Genomic DNA, 18,621 nt, shown 5'->3' on the forward strand with positions numbered 1-18,621 from the left:
TGTTCTGTAAGGTGGTCCATACGTTTGCTGCAGATGACAGGATTAAGGTTTGCAATGAACGTTTTCAGCATCCATAGCTCTGCAAATGCATCTGCATTGAATCAAATCGCATTTTTACAGGACAGCAGTCCTTTATTACCATCTGAAAACGGGCAATTTCATTAAAAACGTGGAGCACTTGGTTCTTTTACTAGCTTCTTTATTTTATAGAGCCTAAATAAGTTGCTTTCTGATGCTGTGAGTTGCTTTCTGATGCTGTGAGTGCCACAGAGGCCTAAAAACAACGTTGGGCATGAGCCTTTTGCACATGTTTTAGTGTTTTATTAAAAAATATATTAAATTACAAAAACTACTACTTCGGGTTTTAGATCCTCTTTTGAGATTGAAGCTCCATTGACGACCTGTACGGAAATCTGACATTTGGCAACATATGGATTTTAAGTGTGACATATATTAGCATATCTGGATTTCCCTCATATCCAATACATATGTGCTTATTTGAATTGGTCACTTTCAAATATGGGACATATATTTCAGTGATAAATGTGTAACAAGATATGACAGAGAGCATTAATCATATATAGATGGCATATATTACTCATATACGCTAGCTTCATGTTATATAATGGCAAGGTTTTTTTTTTTTAATTGCATGTGATTGCTGGTAAATTTTATTTTGAATTTTCCCTTTAAAAAAGTCTGTCGGTGTTTTTATCACAGATATTTGTATGATCCATGATATATATCAGGCAGACAGTATGTATGTGCTCATATATTATGCACATATGTGTTCACCCACCTATCAGGCATATATGTGTGGTTCATATACTATGCATATATGTCCAAGATTTAATACTGTACATAACATAGCTTTAGGTGCATATATTTTGAAATATGTGCTTATCCCGGTTTACTGCAGAGCTTTTCATTCACCATGATGACGTAATCAGTAAACCCAGTGCCGTGAAGTTAAACAGCAAACTATTTTATAGGCATTTTCCGTTCTGCAGACTTAATGCTAAATATTTCAAAACCTTTGGACGCTACAGACAGCTTTTCACTTTACTGCAAATATTCTGAAATATTTAGAAACATTCAGATGTTGAAATGAAATCTATTTGGTTCGATATCCAACTCAAACACCTTCAATCTATCTGTTCAGGTAGTTTTAGAAATGCGATTTCACGAGAACAGACAGAAGATGAAGAGTTTGGACCAAACAGTAGTTTATTCAAGACAGAGAATTAGTCAACTGTGATTAGTCTTAGCTGTATAGGTTAGTCGTTGTCTACACGAACAGCCTTATAATCATAATCACAGTAATCCCGTATCTCATATTGATTTCGTCCACATGCGACGGGAGAAACTCAAGGGTTGGTTTAAACCACGATTCTTCATCAGGGAGCCTCATACACCGCGCACCATGAACTGATTCAACTCACCAGCTAACACATCAAGCCATCCACAGGGCTGAGGAGTATAAGAGCAGGATGGCTGTGTATGTCAGTGGTCACCAACCCCGGTCCTGGAGATCTTCATGTGGAGTGTAGTTTGAACCACATTCTGCAGTTAATGAACGTCTTCAGGGGTCCTTGGATCAAATGTATTAGTGTTTGGTAAAGAGGGCTCAGCGTGTTAGATGCAGGCTAGAACTAAACTGCAGGAAAGCAGATCTCCAGAAAGAGGGTTGATGACCGGGATTACTCGGTTAGCCAAATATTTTAAGCCAGTCGAGGTGAGGTAAGGGGTATTGTTGTTGAGCAATCCTCACTTTAGGCTCAATTTATCAGTTTTCCTCAGAAATACTGCCTCACTATTTCACTGATGTCATGGTTTGAAATGCAAGGAATGATCAGCTTTACAATAGTCAGCTTAACTGTATCCACCAGACACGTTTGTTTGCGGGTTGCTAGAATAAATACTCCCGATTTAACGCCAAATAAAACCTGTGATTAAGTCAATAGATTCTACCCCGAGTGTTGGGGCAGTTATACTGCGGTCCACATGACCAGGGGCTATTTCACAAAACAGGATTTCTCAATTAGCCAAGCCTAACAAGAAGCGAGACCATTCGGATTGGGCTGTCTTGACTTTAGGCTAATTTTGCTGAGAAATTCATGTTGCAGGTTGAAGCTACAGTAGACATAAAAGCTCTGATGACGTCAGTAAGCGTCTACGATCCCATACGGAAATCAGATGTGGCAATATATGTATTTCAAACGTCATGTTAGCATACATTAACTTCCCTTATATCCGTCTTAAACTTTGTCATATATGAACAGATATGTGATATATATGCCAACGTATCTTAAACTGTCCGTTTTCAAGTATGGCACATATATCTCAGCCATATGTCAACATATATAATCAAATATCTGTAACACATGTAAAAATGTATGAAAGAAAAAAATATTAATGTGTGGATGTAATAGCTTAATGTCTTATACGGTTTTTTGTATTCTCCTTTTTGCTTTAAAAAAGCTTTCATTGTTTGTATCAGACATCTATTGGACATACTGTATATGTGTGATCCATATTATATGCATGCATGTATTCATCCACCTCCATCCATCAGACATATACGTATGATCCATATATTATGTGTATGTTGTAAGTCCAATATTTGATACTTACGTGTATGTACACTGCATATGGCCATATATTATGTAACAGATGCCTAACCCTTAATGTTATATGGGCGTATATGGCCATATAGGCTATCAGATATTGGTTATCGGAGTTGTGTGGTTGATTTTATCCATTGAACACCGTGTTTCTCAACCTTGGGATCTGCTCTCCTGCATTTTAGATGTTTTTAGCGCCTTATTTTCAGTTCTTCAGATCACTACTAGCCCTTTCATGAGGTTAAAACTGGGATGTTGGTGCAGACAAAGCGCTGAAATGTGCAGTCAATGTTTAACACGCTTGATAACGCATAGCCAGCTTCATGATCAGCTGACGCGCTCACGTGACCGCGCCGAGCCCGTCTGCACAAAATGGAGTTGTCAGACTCGGTAGTAAAGGGGCTTCAGACGCTGGCGGATCCAGCTTGTTTCGACTTCAGATCCTTTACCGCCTTCACCGAAGTGGCCTTCGACAGTCTGCTGTCCTCCAGAACCGACAGCGCTCTGGGTAAGACGGCTCTTTCTCTCCTTTGTGCTCGAGAACTTCCGTCTGCTTGCAGCCATGGAGGAGGAAGATGCCCGTCTGGCTGCTGCTGCAGGCTCTGCACTGCTGTGTTTTTACGCATACAACTTATGAACTGCTGCTAAACTGCCCTGCACTGTCAGCTTGTGATGAAAGCAGCGTAAATCCTTTAATGCAGCTCAATGAATCTACCTGACTGCCTCAATATTTGGCTAAACTAGCTACTTAGCATCTGTTGTAGCTTGTTCATGCAGCAGCAACACTATTGATAACAAAATGCATTAAATGTTGGACAAATTGACGTCTGTGTCTCAGGAATTGTTCAGCCAGACAGTATTAGATTAGAATTAGAAGTAGCTGTTCAGAAAGCTATGCTTTAGTGGTGTTTCCACGCACATATGCTAAGTATTGCTACTTTAAAGAGCCCAAATCATGATTATAATAAGAGTTTAGAGTAGTGTAAACATGGGTGAAATGTGCAGTTCACCCCCAAGTCCATATATGGAAACTAAGCTATCCATTTTGAGTTAATTGTTTTCGTGATGTCACAAAAACGAACATGCATATATCCAGCTCTGGATATTAGCTCTGCCCACTCATAAAGAGAATTTCAGTTTCAGCCCAGAATGCTTTCTGGATGAGATGCAATACAGGGCATCCAATCAGAGCAGAAGTCATTTTTTATGCAGCACACTAATAAAGAAAGGCTGGAAACTTGCCCAAAAATTCATTATGACTGTATTTGGCACAATTGGCCAATGACCGCTGGGATAGGCTCAAGCACCACATACGACCCAGAAGGATAAGCAGCTTAGATAATGTGTGAGTGTGTGTGTGTGAGTGTGTGTGTGTGAGTGTGTGTGTGTGAGTGTGAGTGTGAGTGTGTGTGTGTGTGTGTGTGTATTTAGCACATAAACCCATACAATCGAGCTAAATGATTGGGAGAAAATATCTAATTGCATGTTTTTCTAACCAACATTGTGGCTGCAATGTAAATTGTATTTATTTACTATAAACTGAGGATCCATCCTTTTTTTGGACCAAGACCCCCAACATATTTTCAGATTGTATCATAGCATTTACAGTATTTCATGTACTTTCATAGTATCATTTTTTTTTTCGAGTTAGAGGCTTGACCGCTGAATGTAGTGTGCCAGATTGGTTGTTTTGTCATGTACACAACATGCTGATTGGTCTGACTATACTACAGGCAAATCACAAGCTCTGTGTTATTGGGTTAAATTTCCTAACTTAAAACTTAGCATTGTTGTTGATGAAGATCTTATAATTAAAATCGCAGCTCTTGCCATTTGAAAACTGCGTTCTTTCAAACTGCAGTTTCAATATAAAAGTATTAATCTTTTCCTACTACACAAGAATTACAATAGAATATTATAGGAAAATGTTGGATATGGACCCTTAAAGGTGCACCCATTGCTGATGTGGGTGTTCAGTTGCACACATGCAGCTTGCACAATCGCCACAGAAAAGTACTGACCAATAGAATAGGACTCAAGCACCCACACACAAGCCTAACGTCACCATGCCCAATGCCAAGTGTCGGCTAGAGGGGTATGAAGCACCACTACACTGGGCTGTAGAGCAATGGAACTGTGTTTTGTGGAGTGATGAAGCTCCATCCTGTACCTGAGTTGGAGTGATCCAGAACTAATCATGCAACATCAGCACCTGACCTCACTAATGCTCTCGCAGTTGAATTAAATCCTCACAGCAATGTTCCAAATCTAGTATAAATCCTTCCCAGAATAGTAGAAGCTGTTACTGCAGCAAAGCAAATATAAATGATCTCAGCCAGTGCTAAAGTCACATCGTTCTTTGTTTCCATCTGTCACAGATCACCCAGAATTGAAGAACATTGATCAGGCTCTTCTGAAACACTGTCATGTTGCAGCAACAATGTTTATACTAGAAGGAGTAAAGCAAAATGCAGACAAGTCAACCATTAGGTAATGACTAATGTTTCGTGAAATACCTCTATTATGCCAAAGTGGTTTCGGGGTTCATCTTAAAATAAACTGCATTTGCTTCGACAGTTCGTGCCTTGAAGATGTCAAATTTGATTCAGAGAGAGTGGACGCATTTTATACATCATACCAGGTGACGACTCCTTTCATTCACACCCCTTTCAATCACGCAGAATGATATGTGGGGTAATGTTGTTCATGGCCTTATTTTCAACTTTCTTTTTAGAAAAATAAAAGAAACCTGGAAAATCTGTTGTCAAGGTGAGTCAGGAAGACAAACTGTATTGTGAATATTTGCTAGAGCAACGAATGCAGTATTGATTAATAGTTAATGCAGTCTTTTGTAGAATTCTGATAAATGTAAATTCTGGCCTATATTAGTTTATTGCTGCTAATGCACTATGTAATAATCTATCAGTGTCTATTAACAAATGTAACTTGTTTATGGCCTATATTAGCTTATTGGTGCTAATGAAATATGCAATAATCAATTATTGTCTATTACTAAATGAAGCCTGTTTAAGGCCTGTATTAGCTTCTTGTTGTTAATAAAATATATGCAATAATCTATTAGTGGAATATGAACTATTCACCAATTTTAACATGATTTTCTTTGCCTTCGTCTTAGTATTGATAGATGCCCTCCTCACATAACAGATGCCTCTTGGCGCCTGGAATATTGCATAAAGGTAGTATATCATTATATTAACTATAAAAGGAGATGACAATACTAATAGCATCTTAACTTAAATTATGATGTTTCTTTTATTAGAATGGCCATGTGCATAAGGTCAATCAACCATCCTTCCTGATTTCTTTTAATACTGAGGTATGTGACTATCTATTCTATGCAACAATGAGTTGTTTGTTCATTTCCTTTCATTGCATTATCTATAACACAAAACTCATTTTACAGAATGGTGGAAATGAGGGAACATCTTCAGACGTAAATTTTAGCTGTACGTTGGAGCAGCTGCAGGTACTTATTTAAGATGTTGACTTTATCATGCTAATTATTCTGTTCATATTAAGACATTTTAATAAAAATGTTTGTTGACTGTTTAAAATAAAGTAAACTTATAGATCTAGATCCAATGATGATGCAGTTAAGGAAGATTTCCACTTGACCTTCCTCACACTGACAAACTTTGCAGCAGTATAGGAGGCTGTGATTGTTTATTCTTATATATTTTATTGTCTTGCTAAGCTATTGTCTTGATTTCCTTGAATGGAATTAAATTTTAATCTAACTAATTAAGAAGCTGTAGGCTGTAGTTGAACTGATGTAGACATCCAACTTGTTCATTTTGGTTACACCAAAGGCTGGAAGGGTGCAAAAGGGATAGGGATCAGCAATTTTTGTTTGTTTTTGTTTTGATTGGTACCCAATTCAATGGTTGAGATGTAAACAAAGTCATTTACAGAGGTTTATGTGAAATGGTTCATTGTAGAGAAACTTACTGAAATTTCTTTAGTGGTGATGAGTCTTTTTGTTTACTATCCAAAGCCACCAGTGAAGCCATACCTGAATTTTCATATGTAATGTTGATGGTAAAATACTGGTAAACTTGGTAAAATGTGTTTCCTTTGGGGACTATTTTGCCTAACAACACCCTGCATGTAACTTTCCAGCATGCATGAAATTAAAATATGTTTTAAACTATTATAAAACTATTATAAAACAATGTTTCAGGCATCAGGCAGCATATTCATAACCATAAACTCTAGATGTCTGGTTCCTACAAGCACCACTATAAACAATTTGGTAAATTTCTCTAGAACAGAGCATTTCACATCAAAACACTGTGAAAGACTTTACATCTGATCTATTATACAGATTTTTTTTTGTAAAAATCAGTGGAGTTCCCCTTCTCTGAAGCATGATGCTAAAAGAACAATTGGGGTTTTAACTTTAAAAAATTACTGGGCTGCCTTAAAATTTTGAGTTATTTGACACATTTTTGGTGTTTAAAGTTCAAGCAACTCAAAATGTAAGGCAGTCTGGTAACTAACTTTTTCAAGTTAAAACCCATTTTTTAACAGTTTATCTGCAAATCTAAGGTCATAAACAGAAAGACGTTCAGGAGCTTTAACGTCATTTAGAACCTTATAAACTAGTAGCAGACCTCAAAATCTATCCTAAAAGGTACAGGCAGTCAGCAAGGTCTAAACAGCGGTGATGAGCTCTCTGTTTTATTAACCCTCCTATTATCTTTGTGGTCAGTTTGACCCCATTCAGTGTTTAACATCTATAAATGAATCATCATTTATTGCTTATATTTAATGCCATTTCCTAATTTAATGGGCATAACTGTGAAAAACACACAATGAACATGATGTTTTCAATGTCCTCCACACATTTTGTTCTTTGGGGTCAATTTGACCCTATTTTAGCTGAATGAAACAAAAATATCAATATTTTACACACATTTGTCTTGGTTGTTTTGGATGATTTTGAGGTTACTATAACATGCGGTTTTATAATCTTAATAAAAAATTTCCCTCTGCTTTAGGACTCTAACCTAACATAATCACAACTGTAGTAATGTGAGAACCACTGATAGTTCACACGACATGGGGGGGCATCTTTCCCACCAGAACTTTGATATTACCCAGAGGTTTAAATTGCTGGGGGCAAATTGACCCTAAGGGTTAAAAGATGTTAGTAAATTTGAGGATAACAGGAGGGTTAAGCTTATCATGATGGAGGTTAAAGCAGTATGGCAGTATGAGTCTAGTTAGTGTTGGCCAGCAAACCAAACAGTCTGGATAAAAAAAGCCCAAGTTTGTGAAATGTGTTTTGTAGCGTTTGTCTTTGAGTACATCAAATACTGTATCAGTAACCTGATTAAACTCACTTTATTCCATACTTCCAAATCTAATGCATAGATGTGTCAAGATAATATCAAATCAAGCCGCAGGCATCACAGAACAGAGGTCACCGTTGAGAAATCTGAATCGTGTGTGGTTACTGATATTTCCGCTGTTCAACTTTCAACACGTTTGAACGTTGCGCAGTACGGTAAGCGCGTAACTCTCTGCAATGCAATTAATATAAAGCCTTAGTGAAGCTAATTTAGGTGCTGACGGCTTGTTCCGCGGTCTGGTTTTGGCTTCCCAGGCCTCGGGCTGCCTCTTCAAAACCGTTAAACATTTAAAATGATTTCTTATTAACTAAATCGTTTGACTATTTTTGCCCTGTGAAACATGAAAGTGAAGTAGTCACATTTATACGCCTGATCGTCAGAGTAGTGAAGAAATCTTGACTGAGGAAATAACCGGCTTTCTGAAGTGTCCGAATCATCATCTGCAAGTTTTGCACGTCATGCTAAATTATATTTGCCATGCAAAATCCTATTTGCGTGTAGAACTTAAGAACTTTGGGGGTTTTATGGATCACCCAGGCAGTCCATCCCATTACAGATCATTCTAATGAGCGTGGGCTGTTCTCTAAAGCTGTTCTTCACTAAGATTGATTTGGCCCAGCAGAAAGTAGCCCTACCACCTCACTCAATAAGAGAGCTCATTTTCATTCTGTAAATAACATTCAGTTCTTTTATTTTCTTTTCAAATTGTATTGAGGTATGTCTATATGTTATGTATTTTTAAAAACTCAATTTGAAACTTCTACCTTCTTTATTTGTATATTTGTTATATGAACAAAAAGTTTGGGCACCACTGCTCCACATCATTTCCTGAATATATCAGTGGTCCCTTTTGTGCTTTTTCTCCATTGACGCATTGAAGGGGGGGCTGTTGGAATATGGACGAGAGAATATACCTCATTATCTAAATGAATGAATGAATGAATAAATAAATGAGAAGGCTTTCCATGAGGCCTATTTTTTCCCCAAATTTTTGTGTATTGTCCATCAAGTTCGTTGTTTTGTAGTTGTGCAAATTGGAGAACAAAATGTGGGTTTATTAAAGCAGAAGTTCTCAAACTGTTCCTGGGGGACCCCCACACTGTTTTGCTCCAGCCCAGCTCACAACATGTAGAGGAAAAATGTGGACGGTCTGGCTTGATTGATTTGAGAATTAAAGCAAGTAATAGATAGAGTTTAATTTTTGGCAAGGTGAAGACGAGCTTGTTTCAGTTCAGGTCCCCTTATCTCTTGCCCAGCCTTATCTGTCTGTCTACATATTTATTTATCCAGCGTACGAGAAATAAAAATGGGGGTAAAGAATGTGGAAAATCGTCTTTCTTGCGAGAATTAAAAATTCGCTTATGATTTGAACCTTGTCCAGGATTTAGTGGGGAAGATGAAGGACGCAGCGAAGAGCGTGGAGAGAGCCACCCAGCTGTAAGACCCCTCACCCCGGCGTCCTTGACGAAACCCCACCTTCCGCCGGAGACGGCGTGGGATTCTCTTTTCTGCTCTTAATATGTTGCTGACTTTGTAAAATAAAACATGATGAAAACGCTTGAGCTGAAATTGTGATCTTTGGAACCGTTTTGAGCAATAAGATGTCATATAATTAATTTTGAGCCTAATATTACGGGGCATATATTGCTGTAAGCCTAATTATAAGCAGCAGATCCATCAGTTTTAGAGCACTCTAAGCAGGAGCCGCTTAACAGTGAAGAGAACGGGCTCTTTATGATGATCTCCACACCAGTGTCCGTTGTCCCAGTCTGCGCTCTTCTTGTTCATTTAATAAATGAAACCTCAACCTTTCATATAAAACGTCGGTTTCATTTAGACACGCTTCGGAGATGCTGATCTTACATTTACATTTTTCTATTCAATTCACCTTAAGCTTCCCTAATCATAACCCTATCCCTGTTGCTAAGACTAACCCCAACCCCAACAGTGTTTGTTAATAATTTGAGCACCTACAGATAATCCACTGGGGGCTATCCAAATAAAGCGGGGCCAATCTACCCGCTTCGGTATCTCATTAGAGATGTGTTCTCGCGCTTATTCTTCATCGGAAACGTGAAGTTCTCCATGTATTAAACATTTCCACAAAATATCTTTCCAAACCACAACACGGGTTAGACATAAAAAAGAATAACCAAAATACACTGGCGCAGAAAGCGCAAACCAAAAAATAGCATGAGAACTGCATCGCGCTTGCATTTTCAATTGGCGCAGTTCTTCACCTTTCTGTCGCCCTCCCTTCCTCCCTCCCTAATACACCGACACATATTCCCAGGCCGCCCTTAAGGAGCGGCACCACGTGACAGCGCGGGGCGGGCGGACTGCAAGCCATTTTGGGGGACGGTGTCAGTTTGCACCGAGCCATCAGCGCCGAGACCGTGGAGGGGGGAATCTGGCCGCCAGAAAAAACGGCCATCTCCGCACAGCTCTCCGCAAACACGCGCGGGCTCGAAAGGCGAGCCGTCGCGAGCGTTTTCCGAGCGGCGGGGATACGGGCACGGGCGAGGCGGAGGGCAGCGCGAGGCGTTTTTCTGCATTCCTTTTATTCCGAAATGCGCCGTTGCTGCGCTTATTGCGATTGACAGCGTCTGCAGCAGTTCCGTTTTCAAGATGGCCGCTCGGCTTGCACTCGTTTGCTGCTGATCGACTTCCCCCCCTCCACTCCTCCTCCTCCTCCTCCCACCCTCTCTCCCTCCCTCCCTCCTTCCTTCCCTCTTTCCTTCCCTCCTTCAACTTTCGTGGTCTAAAAACTCGCAAACTCGCTCTCCGGGATCCGCGTCGCAGCTGCCAGGTGAGCGTCCTTTATGTTTTGCGTCTGTCTGTTTTGCGCCCTTTTTTGGACCGCGTGCGTCCTGTATGTTTTGTGCATGTGAGCAATGTGTGCATGTGAGTGAGTGAGTGAGTGTGTGTGCATGTATGCGCGTGAGCTTTAAACATGGATGCGTGTTTTGAGCTCGGAGACGCGCTTTAAGTTGTATTTTTAGTCGCTATTTATTTTTGCGCATAATCTTTTATACCGCCCGCAACGTTTAACTCCCCTTTTGTGCGATTTTATTCCTCAGATCGACACGCTTTGTTGGTGATTGTCGGGCTGATCCGCTTCTGGGCAGCCTGGGTGTCCGCGTCGGTTCAGATGTGCGCGCGATCAAATGCATGTTCTGCTTATTCCGCGCTAACGCTATTTCTCCATTTTATAGATATGGAATCTTTAACGTGTGTAGAACTCGATGCGGGTTGTGTGAAGTGGAAATAACTTGGCTTGCGACCTGGATTAACTTAAATTCAGCCGCAGGGCTGCTGGAGGCTGAAGCGAAGGAGCTCGAGCACCAGTTTGGCGTTTTGTGTGATTAAAATTAAGAGTCGCAAATTGATGAAAGAGAATAAAAATGTATAGAACGCGTGCGCTAAAATCCGCGTGCTTTGGTGATTTTGAGAAGTTTGGTGCAGTTTTTAGATTTCGGCACGTGGAAGAGGTTGAAGAGGCTGAGTGCGGTGCACCTTGTTTACTTTGTTTACTCTTATTCCGATCCTTTCAAGCGTGTAGTAGAAACGATTGCGCAGGTTTTTGCGCTTTTATTTAAAAGCTGACTGACCTTCATGTTGGTGCTTATTTATTGTATATTGGCTGCTTCACCCACTTTAAATGTTGGTTCTAATATGAGGTTAACACATCCTTTGGTTCACGTGCGCTCGTCTATTAACGCAGTCTTTTTGCTTCTATTTGTTAAAGCCATTCGCTGATATTTTGACTGTGGCTTGGAGATTTTTGGAGGTCTTCTCTCCCAGCCCTCAGGGGTCGGATGAGCCATGGCCCGATAACAAGGCAGGTTTAAAACAACGCATTCCTACATTGTGTTATTTTTAAAACTGTTTATTTCCTCTCTGGTCTTTTGTAGCTGTACCTTAAAATAAAACATCGCAGACAGAGGTGACATGCGCTTTATTTGCGCAATGGGCATGCGGTGACTTCCAGTGACTTGCTTCTTAACCAGGTTAGGCCTGAGCAGCGTGCAAGATGCGTGCGCGCACTTTGCACTTTGTTTTCACCCGCAGCATTTTGTCATTTAGGATAGATAGAGCGACGTTGCGGGGGGCGTCTATTTACTGAACCACACCCCTGCTTATCTGGAATATACGTAGCCAAATCACGTAGCAGTAAAGGTGATTTTTATACGCCTTATTCTGACTGTATGAATTTAAGTAAAACTGGCGCTTCAGTTTGGTGGTGCCTTCTGTTGGGATGCACTTGGGCAGCTGGATTCTCAGGTATCTGCGAGGTTTCACGGCCCACATATGAGCCTATTGAATCCCAGCCAAGGGTTCCAGGCAGATACCGGTGCAACATGGCCGCTCTTTGGCTCATATGCAGCTGTTCAGCGATTATTCTTCATTTTTTCTGCCTTAGCAATCAGCGTGACCAGCGCAGTAGAACACTGTGGGCTTCTGCTGGAGGTTCTGATCTGATATAACGTTGAATTGGTGAAGGTCAGGCACAATTTGCCTGCTTTGAAAGGCATGTCTGTTTCTTACAATCGCCTTAATTTGGTCTTTATATCCGGATGACAGTCCATAATCGAGGTTATGACATTAGTGGCAGCAAAAGGATCATCTAATTTTGAAATCTTCATGCAACCTTTGGACTCTGCTGCCAAGCCTGGGACAAACTGGTCCTCATTTGAGCCGTTTTACGCTTTGCTCTGAACAGACTTCTGTCTTCGTGTCTGTTTTTTTAAGCCAGCGGTCGCGCGCATTAGGATGGGATGCTCGGAGATGGAAAACTGACCCTTGACTGTAGCATCTGTTTTTTGCCTAATTGCGTAGCTTAAGAGCGTCTTGTTGGATTGGTTGAGGGAACATCGTATACTGGATAGATTTGGCTGGAAAGGGTCGCTTTCGCGTGTTCTCTCTTCAGAAGAGGCTCGCTGCGTTTTTCATGGCTGCGATTTAATTTGTCGCCACGTGGAAGGGACCGAAGTTGCTATAGAAACAGAAAGCATCTCCCAGCTCTGGTCGATTAAGTAGCAATTCTGGGAATACGAGTTAAATGCCGGATCAGGACAGAGAAGCAGGGGAGAACGGGGCTGTTTCCGTTCACCACGCTGTCTGGGCACCAACGCTCAGCCTACAAAACCAATGCGAGACAACTGTATTGTTGGCCCCACTAGTGGTGCACATTTGATGGAGAACAAATGAGATCATTCCTTATGGTCTGCCAACCTTCTGGTGTGCTCCTTTCCCCTCAGGAGTTCACCTTCTTTCCATGACGATGCATCGCACAACAAGGATCAAGATCACAGAGCTGAATCCACACTTGATGTGTGTGTTATGTGGTGGATACTTCATCGATGCAACCACAATCATAGAATGCCTGCATTCGTGTAAGTACCTGCTCAAGGCTTGCGTCCACCAGTGATGTTCTGCTTCATGTCTCAGGTACAGCTCTAATGGATTTATTTTGCTTTCGGATTATCAGTTTGTAAAATGTGCATTGTCCGCTACCTGGAGACCAGCAAGTACTGCCCCATATGTGACGTCCAGGTCCACAAAACAAAGCCTCTTCTCAATATTAGGTGAGCACATTGCTTTTCTTTTCCACTCCTCCTTTTGATAAATGCATTGACAAGGAAGGAACAGTGGCTGTTGCTGAGCATGCACAATGTAGTTTTTTCCTGTCCTCTGTAGTTTCTTACTAAGTCAATATTAGGATTACTGGCATTTACAGTCATGATTTTGAACGCCCCTGGTCACATTACATGTTTTGTTGTTTTTCTAAAACATTTTCTAAGCACACTTCTATTTATTTGCTAAAGCAATAAAGGAAAGAAATTAAATCGTGTGCCAGAACTTTTGCACAGGGCACATTTTATGTTCATTTTTTCCCCCAGTATGTTTATTTCAGCAAATAAAGAGCACATTAAAATGTGCAGGGGTGTGTTTTTCGTAGAGGATGCATATTTGATTTCTCTTAGAAAAACAACAAAAACAGGTGATTTGACCAGGGGTGCCAAAACTTTTGCACATGATTGTGTATTCAAACTGTGTGTGAGACATTCATTGGTATTCTATTAGAAGCACTCGACTCTAAGCTAATTGAACTTGTGGACCATGTAAATATTCCTAAATTTTTCCACTGTCTCAGGTCGGACAAAACTCTGCAGGACATCGTGTACAAATTGGTTCCAGGGCTCTTCAAAAGTAAGTAGCGTTAAATATTAGTGGATGGGTGTTTGTGCATGTAGATATGTGTGGAACAGTGCTGTGATTGGTCCGGAACACTGTATATAACATGGGTTTAATCAGTTGGTAGTGTTCATCCTGACTGAGAGCTCTTTGTGTCGTGCAGATGAAATGAAGCGGAGGAGAGATTTCTATGCTGAACATCCATCAGTAGATGGTAAATCCTTTTAACTTGTGTATCCACACTGTCTAAAGATAAGCCCCTTCAAATATTATAAGAATTAGTAGCTGTTAGTCATTAAAGTCATTCATAACAATTCTCTTCCCATGAAGGAGAAAAATAGTGTACATTTTTGGACACTCCTTCCAATTCATTTATACATATGAATATGAATCTTTTCTTTTCTTTTCTTTTTAGCTGCAAATGGGTCCAATGAAGATCGAGGTGAGGTTGCGGATGAGGACAAGAGAATCATCACAGATGATGAGATTATCAGTCTCTCAATCGAGTTCTTCGACCCCAGGTAAAAATTAATTTTTTTGAGCTTTTTGGTCATGTGTAATTCCTAGATTTAATTCATTTAATTTAATATTTAATCTTTGTTGATTTTTGTTTTTATTTCAGGGCCAAACAGCAAAGCAATGCAGAGGACAAACAGACAAAAGAAGAGGTATAATATTTACAATGTCTTGATGGCTGTATTTGTAATATTAAACACTAATATAACATTATGGGAAATTCTGCCTTTTGTTTAATATCTGCAGATTTCAGTCACTGAGATGTAAACAAAGTCTTTCAAAGTGGTTTAATGTGAAATGGTTGCTGATACAAACCAGGGGTCACAATGTCTGCAACACACATGGCCATTTTATACATTTTCCAAAATGACTAGTATCTTCTGAGTTTTTTATATAGTAATGATGATGATGATGATGATGATGGTGATGATCATGATTGTTAAAAAAGTAGTGAATCTTTCGATAGTTTTGCCTGCATGTATCTCTCTGCCACGAATGCAATTAAAAAAAAACAAAAAAATTTGCCAAAATCTCTCAACTACCATAACCCGTAATCTCAGGGAAGTGTATTCATAACCATTTCATGTGCTAACTTTCTCTGAGGGAGCTGTAAGGTGGATGTCTGGTTCCCATCACCACCACAGTGAACAATTCTGACTTATCAAGTTCCTCTAGAAAGGAGCATTTTATACCAAAACCACTCTTGAGTGACTTTGTTTACAACTTAACCATTTAATTGGTTGAAATTTTGAAAAAAAAAAAATCACTGGAATATCCCCCTTTAAAAGGTAGAATTAATGAGGTAAATTATTAGCTCACTTGTTTAACAGTGTGTAACAGTGCTCTGAGCCACATTGTTGTCCATTTGTTATTTGTTACCACTTGTCAAACCTTTCCCTGCCCAATTGTCTGTATTTATTTTTCTTTTTGATTTTTTTTTTTTCCAAGGTAAATAACAAGCGGTACTTGCAGTGTCCTGCTGCCATGACTGTGATGCATTTGAGGAAATTTCTGCGAAGCAAGATGGATATACCCTGTACTTTCCAGGTAATCTCATTTCCAGACTTTTTTGGCTTGACAAAATAACCTGCCTTTGTTGACTTACTGTCAGCCAGAGTTCTGTTTGTGGTTTTCATTTTCACAAATTCCCTGTGGAATTTAAGAGAATTCCAGCTTTAAGTCTGTGAGGTAACATATGATGTCACTCTTTCTTTTCACAGATTGAAGTTATGTATGAGGATGAACCTCTGAAGGATTACTACACGTTAATGGACATTGCTTACATTTACACATGGAGAAGGGTAAGTAGACCTTACCAGAAAAACCTGCCTGCTAACTTATTCATACTGAAGGGCAATTCCACCAGTTTTTCAAAAAATCTGCAAAATTCAGTGGTTGAAATGTAAAATCTTTCAGAGTGGTTTGAAGTGAGATGCTTCCTTGTGGAGACTCGTATTTCTTTACAGTGGTGATGATAGAAGCCAGGGTCACAATGTCTACAACACAAATATAGCTGTTTTGTTTATTATCCAAAATGATGGTGGTAAAATAGTGGGAAAAAATTGGACCTTCAGAACAGTGTTGCACTGTTTGGTGGTCCATTTACATTATTTGTCCCTTGATGAACAAAAATGTACCTGTACAGTAGTTATTGTTTGCTGACTGTGTAGATGTCCCTCTAGTGTAGATGTTTTAGGCCAAAACCTTCTCAGAACTGTTGCAAGAAAAAGTCTCAGGCGACAGGCAGCTTGTTCATAACCATTTCACTTCATAGCTTTCTGTGAGGGAGCTTTTAGAAGTGGACGTCTGGTTCCTGTCACCACCACTGTGAACGATTGTGATTCTAGACCTAAGCATTTTACACACAAACCGCTCAGAACGACCTCTCAACGATCCAACTACTCGGTAGTTTCGAGAATCGGGTGGAATTCCCCTTCAGCGCTGTTGGCAACAACGCTGACGTTCCAAAAATCTGATCGGTCGCTCCACAGAACGGACCTTTGCCCTTGAAGTATCGGGTGCGGCCTAACTGCAAAAAGATGAAGATCGCCCACCCGCAGGATGGTCTCAACAGCGCCAACCGCTCGGAAAGCGACTCCGCGAGCGACAAGGCCAGCAGTCCAGCCGGAGCGCCGTCCACCTCGTCGCCGCTGCCCAGTCCGAACACGCCGCTCCAGTCCCCGCACCCTCACTTCCCCCACATCTCCAACCCCGTCAACGGCTCCTCCATGACGAGCCCCAGTCGACAGTTCACCTTTGGCAGCAAAGCGCGCAAACCCTCCCTTAACGGCTCCTCCACGTCGTCGGGGTGATGAGGGGCGGCGGTCTCCGCGCCGATGCCGCGTCTCTGTATCCTCATGGTTATCAACATCCAACGTACTACACGTGTAACTTTAACATAGTGGAAGTGGCACATTTCACCAGATCTGCTGGAGCCTCGTTTCTTTAGGCTGCAAAGTGACCGTGTTTGCAGCTGTTTGCGTAACAGACTGATTTATATATATATATATATATATATATATATATATATATATATATATATATATATATGTATGTATAATGTATATGTCTTTTTACTTTGGTCTTCATTTATTATTCTATTTTTTTCCCAAAACAAAAGAATCCAAAACTTGCTTAATTGTATTTTTAAGCGTGTATGTTCTCGAAAAGCATGACTTTTATGACTTTTGGTTTGCCTTTTCTTGGGTAGTTTAGGCCTACTAAACATTCCTGATTATATTCAGCTGTATCAAAGGAAAAATATCTATATATTTAGTTCATTTTAAAGGACGATAAAGGCCTGTATGCGTTAGAGAAAAAATTAGGGTGAAAATTTAACGTTAAGCTGTAGCATATTCTGATTCTTGCGCGAAATTTTGTGAGGGGAAAAATGACAATTAACGTGTTGAGTTCAGCGAAGAGGCCCGCGTGCACAGGCAGACCCCCAATCTTCTCATTCTCTGGACCGCAGGTTCTGAGTTCTGCAGTGTTCATGTGTCTCACTGGTCAACTGTATGAGTAACTTGTTGTATTGTGACTGTTGCACAGTATAAAACATCAAAATAAAACGTTTTACACTTTCACTTTCTGGGTATTATTATTATTATTATTATTATTATTATTATTATTATTATTTCATGTTCTGGAAGAAAATGTTTCAACGTTTCAGGCCTCACTACACTCTTAAAAAAAAAGCTTTGTAAATTGTTCTTAGCCTGTAAAACCTTCTTAAATGCTGTACAATTCCTATATTTGCAACTTTTAAAAGGTTTCTGAGGACAGTAGTTGTGGTTCCTCAGTAGCATCCTCCAAAGAACCCCTTTTGGCACGTTAAAAATAAAAGTTCTAAAGTGATTCTTGGCTTGAAAAACCCTTTAACTTGTGTAGAACTTTTAAAGGTTCTCCACATCTTTATTTACAGTGATTTCGCTGTATTAAAAAAATCAACTGAAATGAGAGGATGTTCTAATGTTCTAAAATCATTTTCAACTTTATATTATCTGGATGAGCTTTAAAATGTTCCCCACAGTCTCACATTTCCCGCTTCCTTAAAGAAACGTCCTGTGAAAAGTTTTTTCTTCCAAAGAACCCATTAGAAATAATTTTAAATAATTCTGGGCTTGAATAAACCTTTAGCAGGTAAAGAACCATGTAGAGGAACTTTCTCCTCATTGAAACGTGTCATTGTAACAGTATTTTCAAGAGATAATCAAATAAAATGAACATGCACTGAAAGGTTCGTCGAGGTTCTTCTACAGCCTGGCTCCAAAGAGCTCTTTTGGCACGTCATACTGAAAGGTTTCAAAATGATGATTGGCTTGAGTCTTTAACTGGTAAGGAGGCTCTACATTACGTGGGGGAACTTTCAAAAACATTATTCACGTTCGCACATCTCGTTTGCAACATCG

The 18,621-nt window shown here is 40.0% G+C and overlaps 2 protein-coding genes across 3 annotated transcripts; both read left to right on the top strand.

Moving 5' to 3' along the window:
* Positions 1-2,969: 2,969 nt before the first annotated feature.
* On the top strand, positions 2,970-9,561 carry commd3 (COMM domain containing 3). Its single transcript, XM_036558482.1, has 8 exons — positions 2,970-3,132; positions 5,003-5,114; positions 5,202-5,265; positions 5,359-5,393; positions 5,761-5,821; positions 5,905-5,961; positions 6,049-6,111; positions 9,381-9,561. The coding sequence occupies exons 1-8, from the start codon at positions 2,997-2,999 to the stop codon at positions 9,438-9,440; spliced, it is 588 nt and encodes a 195-aa protein (XP_036414375.1). The 5' UTR covers positions 2,970-2,996; the 3' UTR covers positions 9,441-9,561.
* Positions 9,562-10,393: 832 nt separating this feature from the next.
* bmi1a (bmi1 polycomb ring finger oncogene 1a) lies at positions 10,394-17,228 on the top strand. Of its 2 annotated transcripts, XM_036558480.1 has the most exons (11): positions 10,394-10,808; positions 11,748-11,840; positions 13,261-13,395; positions 13,491-13,587; positions 14,157-14,212; positions 14,361-14,411; positions 14,613-14,718; positions 14,820-14,865; positions 15,662-15,760; positions 15,934-16,014; positions 16,705-17,082. In XM_036558480.1, the coding sequence occupies exons 3-11, from the start codon at positions 13,278-13,280 to the stop codon at positions 17,023-17,025; spliced, it is 975 nt and encodes a 324-aa protein (XP_036414373.1). In that variant the 5' UTR covers positions 10,394-10,808; positions 11,748-11,840; positions 13,261-13,277; the 3' UTR covers positions 17,026-17,082. The 2 variants fall into 2 exon arrangements, with proteins under 2 accessions (XP_036414373.1, XP_036414372.1); XM_036558479.1 differs by lacking the exon at positions 11,748-11,840 and having other exon boundaries at positions 16,705-17,228.
* Positions 17,229-18,621: the final 1,393 nt, after the last annotated feature.

The sequence above is a fragment of the Colossoma macropomum genome, unplaced genomic scaffold (genome assembly GCF_904425465.1).
Source record: "Colossoma macropomum unplaced genomic scaffold, Colossoma_macropomum, whole genome shotgun sequence".
Lineage (NCBI taxonomy): Eukaryota > Metazoa > Chordata > Actinopteri > Characiformes > Serrasalmidae > Colossoma > Colossoma macropomum.